This window comes from Condylostylus longicornis, unplaced genomic scaffold (assembly GCF_029603195.1).
Source record: "Condylostylus longicornis isolate FDR11 unplaced genomic scaffold, ASM2960319v2 ptg000142l, whole genome shotgun sequence".
In the NCBI taxonomy this organism is placed as follows: Eukaryota; Metazoa; Arthropoda; class Insecta; order Diptera; family Dolichopodidae; genus Condylostylus; species Condylostylus longicornis.
The window spans coordinates 10,314-15,944 of NW_026578110.1; the positions used below are offsets into that span (position 1 = coordinate 10,314).

The 5,631-nt window shown below is 33.0% G+C and overlaps 1 protein-coding gene across 1 annotated transcript; it reads left to right on the forward strand.

The window, feature by feature from the left end:
• Nucleotides 1–2,679: 2,679 nt before the first annotated feature.
• LOC129615656 (uncharacterized) lies at nt 2,680–3,381 on the forward strand. Its single transcript, XM_055530973.1, has one exon. The coding sequence runs from the start codon at nt 2,680–2,682 to the stop codon at nt 3,379–3,381; it is 702 nt and encodes a 233-aa protein (XP_055386948.1).
• Nucleotides 3,382–5,631: the final 2,250 nt, after the last annotated feature.

The window sequence follows — 5,631 nt, forward strand, 5'->3', positions numbered from 1 at the left end:
CTGTGGTAGTGTGATAGCCAACAAGCAGAAGATTATTAGACCGATGCTTGCCTGGATATTTTCGTATTTTTCTATTTTTTGAATGATTTTAAAATATTTTTTTTATATTATTTTGTTTGAATAGTTTTTATTCTTTTTTTTAATATATAACAGAAAAATATTATTATAAAAGTTTAAGAAAAAGTTCCAAAAAAAAATATTGTTATAATAGTTTGGAAAAATTCGCAAAAATTTAAATTACATAAGCATGTATGTATATTTTTTTAAAGCTTCCTACCGAATTTTTTTCTAAGTTTCCCATATGAATTAAATAATATTCAAAACTGTGGTTTGGAATATAGAAATAAATTTTAAACACATAATTATTAAATCATGGGGGTAAACATACAGAAAGAAATTTTTCAAATTAAGAAAAGGTTTAGGCATAAAGAAAATAATATTGTAATTCAAATATATGTATGTACATATAAATGTATTAGAATTGACCATTTTAAAATTTTTCGTTCGAAATTATAAATAAAATTTTAAATACAAACATACATAATTGTGAATGTGTACCTATTATTTTAAAACTGTGGGTGAATATATAGAATTAAATTTTAAAATAAAGAAATTTAACAACAGTTATTCTAAATTATGTAACAGCAATTTTTTTGAATTATATGTTTCGTATTATTATTTTCCGTTTATTTAAATTACCAAAAATGCTAAAATTCTAATTTGTCAGGACCTTATATGCACATGTATTTGCAAACATTTTAGTTAGTTAATGTTTATATTTTCCCATACATAAGTTTCTCACAATATTTTAGTAGGAGTCAAATTACATTTATTTTGTTTATATATGTGTATATACTTTAAGTAAATTTGAAAGTGATATGTTACGTAAGTTAACATGAGAAAATTATGAATTTTATAAATGCATAAAATTGCTTACTAATCTATTTCTGTGTGAAATAATTAATTTTCAGTGGTATAATTTTTGCATAATTAGGTCAGATTTTTAATAAATAAATTCGTTAACTTCAAACCAAGTAAAAAAAAGTTTTTCAATTAAACTATCCAACATTTTGAGGGCTCAACCAGAAAATACAAAAAAAAATGTCACAAAATATAAAACTGGATGAAACTGCTTCTGATTAATGTTAAGAAATTCTGAAAACTGATAAACGTTAAGAAAGATCTAGCTTCAAAAAAGAATATCAAATATAAAGCAAAATAAGTAAACTTAACAAACTATGGAAACAGTTTAATATCGGCGACTTGATAATAAAAGAGTTTTGGAGTGCGAAAACTGATCAGACATATTTTAAAACTGAATACTACAACAAGGTGAATCAACTGAAGGAGAGCCTGCAAGAATATATATATATACAGTACTAGCTACCTCATAAATACAGTACTAGCTTAAAGCGCAAGCCAACCTAAGAGCTCCAAAGTTGAAAAGCAAGCTGACGAAGACAATGAAACGGACGACGATTTAGAAGAGAACAATAATGACGAGACTGACTTAAACTCTGATGATTTAATGAAAATAGAGCAACAGCAGCGTTACAAAAAGCAGCATAATAAAATAAAAATGTTTTACCGAGTTGTCAAGAAGGTAGACGAATTGTGCAGTATCTTGAAACATTGATCACATATTGAAAAGATATCATTAGAACAATGATGACATAATTTCCCATGCCGCAAGTGAACAAGAATCAGAATACGTGAAAGAAGCATTTCGAAAAAGTTGAAGAGAAGCATCAGGAAATCATTATTAAAATAAGGTAGCATATGCAGAAGCAAATTCAATCTGGTGAGTCTACAAGAGCACAAGAAAACCAAGTAAAACTACGGCAAATTAACATACCAAAGTTCAATGGTCATTATGACTCATGGACCAGCTTTTGTAACCTATTCAATTCGCTTATACATTCAAATAGCCAATAGAATAACGTTTAAAAATTTCATTACCTCAAAAGTCTACTGTCGCCAGAGCCAATGAACTTAATAAAATATCTTCTAGTCACTAACGAAAATGACGTTACTGCATGGGAATTAATAACAGCAAACAGGTACAACAACACAATAATACTGTTCTCAACATATATAAACAAGCTGCTATCTCTACCTCATTTAAATAATGCAACATCAGCTGGATTGAAAAATATGTTGCACACTACAAAAGAATGCCTTTGTGCTGTAAAAAACCTAGGCATTGAAACAAATTTCTGGAGCCCTAAAATTAGTTTTCTAATCTTACCAAAAAATTGATGAAGAAAAATCAAGGCTTTACTAACAATGGGAAAACCGGATGAAAATCCCAGAATTGACAGCTGTGTTACAATTCCTGGAAACAAGGTTTCAGGCGTTAGAAACTTTTGGGCAACAAAAACAAAACATGAAAAGCGAAGCGGAAAAGAATGTCCAATTTGTAAAGAGCAGCATAAAATTTGCTCATGTCAAAAGTTCAAAGACATGAGTATTACTCAAAAATGGGCAGCAGTAAGAAGGCACAAATTACGCTCAAACTGTCTCAGCAGCAATCATGTTGGACCAAGTGCATTTCAAAGAGCACTTGCATGAAATGCAGCAAAAATCATCACAGTCTGTTACGTGATGAAAGCACAGTAAAAACACATAATACACCTAGTAATTCAGGTGGGCAATAATACAACTGCGTCATACTGAAGAATGCAGCAGTTTTTTTTACCTACAGCAAATGTGTACGTTAAAAATACACCATTGCGAGCCCTAATAGATCAAAGGTCGCAGTCGTCGTTTATAACAAAAGAAGTTGCAAATCAATTGCAACCCAAAAGAATAAAAATTGATACCATAATAACTGTAATCGGTGCAAAAGAAATAAGCTCTGTAAAAAGTAGTGTGAGCATAACAATTACATCAAAGCAATGTAATGAATTTTCGATTACCACCACGGCTTATGTTCTGGAAAACCTGACAAAAATCCTGCCACAAGAACAAGTATATAAAGACAAATGGGAGCACCTTAAGAACATAGAGTTAGCCGACCCTGAATTTGAAAAACCAGCAAAAGTTAATCTTATATTAGGGTCAGATATCTTTATTGAAATATTGCTTAGTGGAATAATAAAAGGACAATCATACCATCCGATAGCTCAGCAAACAGTCTTTGGATGGATTGTAACGGGTCCTGGCGCAAGAAAAACCCTTAAAAAACGCTTGATATGCCATGTTACACTGAGAGACATTGATGCACAAGTCAAACAATTCTGGGCCGCCGAAGAAATTCCGAAGAATGAAATGGTTAAAGAAGATGAAGAATGTGAAGTACTTTATAAAGCAAATACTCAACGTAATAACGAAGGGAGATATATTGCCCGAATCTCCTTCAGAGAAGGTAACATTGCTTAATAATGACAGGAAAAATAGAGCAATCGCACGCCTAATTAGTATGGAAAAACAGTTCGCATGAAACCAAAAACTTGCCGAAAGTCGCAAAGCATTTATGCGGGAATATGAGAACCTAGGCTATATGAAAAGATGTGATATAGATAGCCAAGATGAACCGTCCTTTTTACCACATCATGCAGTTATAAAAGAAGAAAGCACAACCACAAAACTTTGTGTTGCGTTTGATGTTCAAACAAAACATGATTTGATGTTGAAAACATTGTTTGATGTTGAACAAAATACGTTTCCAGTGAGAACGAAAATCTTACGAACCGATATGTATGTATATGATACAATGTCAGGTAGCGATACAGTTGAACAAGTCGCAAAAGTGAAATTACAACTTGTAAATATTCTAAAAAGCGCTGACTTTAGACTTCACAAATGGGTAGGTAACAACCCACAACTAGTAAACAATACAATGCCGATAAAATGCGTTGAAATGGGAAATATTCAAACTGAGTCACGTAAATTATTAGGAGTACGATGGTACCAAAAAAAAGACGAATTTAGTATAATAATCGAGCAGCGAAATTTGCAGAATTTACGACCCACTTGGGTGGGTAGCATCAGTTGTATTAACCGCAAAAATTATTCTCCAAGACAAATGTAACACAAATATTGATTAGGATGAGCTATTACCGTCACGTCTACATGATAAATACATCAATTTTCGCAATTTATAGATCATGTAAAAGTTCAAATTTGGCTTTTCTACACTTCAACCAAACCACTTGAACTTCATGGGTTCTGTGACGCTTCGGGTAGAGCATATGTTGGAGTAGTATACTCACGACTGCACCAAAACGGTTATAAATTAACATTAATCACCGCCAAAACAAGTTGGTATCGTCTTCCCAAAAACTTTCAATACCGCGACTAGAACAAAAGGGAGCAGATTTACTAATGAAACTGCCTGACAAGGTTGCAGGTGATTTAGAAATATCAAATATGGTACTATACATTGACTGATTCCCAAGTAGTGCTCTCCTGGCTCCAGGAAAACCTAAGTAAGTGGAAAGTCTTCGTTCCCAATCGCGTTAAAATCATTCAACAATCACCAAGAAAGATTATTTGAAATTACGTTAATACGACTGAAAATTCCGCTATCTTGGCGTCAAGAGGAATCTGTCCGAAACAAATTATTGAAAACAAATTGTGGTGGTCAGGACCAGAATGGCTGATACAATAAATGTAACTGGCAAGGCACTTTAACCAACACAGTTGGAGTTAAAAATAAGTTACCTCCCGTCAACAAGACTACCAATCAAAACTCTTTCCATCGAAAGATTTTCATCACTACCAAGGCTACAAAGAACTACGCCTTCTGTCAAAGATTTTATAATAATGCAAATCCAAAAAGGAAGAATACTGGACAATTAACAACAACTGAATTGGAAACCGCACTATGTTCTATAATCAAACTAGAACAAACTGTCTATAACACAGAAATTAGCTGTCTAATAAAAAACAATCTATTGCCTGGTAACAGCAAGATATTAGAGCATCGTCCATTTTGAAAAATGGTATATTAAGAGTGGAAGGCAGTCTATGAAGAGCAAATATTGACGAAAATTCCAAACATCCTATTATAATACCACGGTCTAGTCATTTGGCGTCATTAATAATAGACCACGCACACATGTCATAGATCCTGGGAAAATTTTGGATTACCAACGGACATCACAGAGTAAAAAAACGAATAACGGAGTGTATCATTTGTCGCAGAAACAACGCACGCTCAAACACCCAACTTATGGGTGATCTACCTGCAGCTAGAGTAATCGTTTCACCACCGTTTACTCCTACGGGTGTTGACTTTGCTGGACTAGTACAACTTAAATATAGCACGTTGCACGTGTTTGTTATTGCAAGACGAGGAAATGTGGCACATATTTCCAGTGACAACGGTACAAACTTTGCAGGAGCAGACAACCAGTTAAAACCCAATGAGAAATTGGGTCATTTTATATTACAACAGTCAATTCAATGGCATTTTATTCCTATAGGCACTCCCCATTTTGGTGGACTATTGAAAGCTAGAGTAAAATCGGTAAAGTGTCATTTCTCAAAAAGTATTGGCGATACTAAACTCACATTTGAAGAATCAGGAACCCTTCTAGCAAAAGTCTAAATCAATAAAAATTCCCGTCCACTTACACCAATTGCAGGAGACATATGATACAGGAGCATTAACATTAGAACATTTTC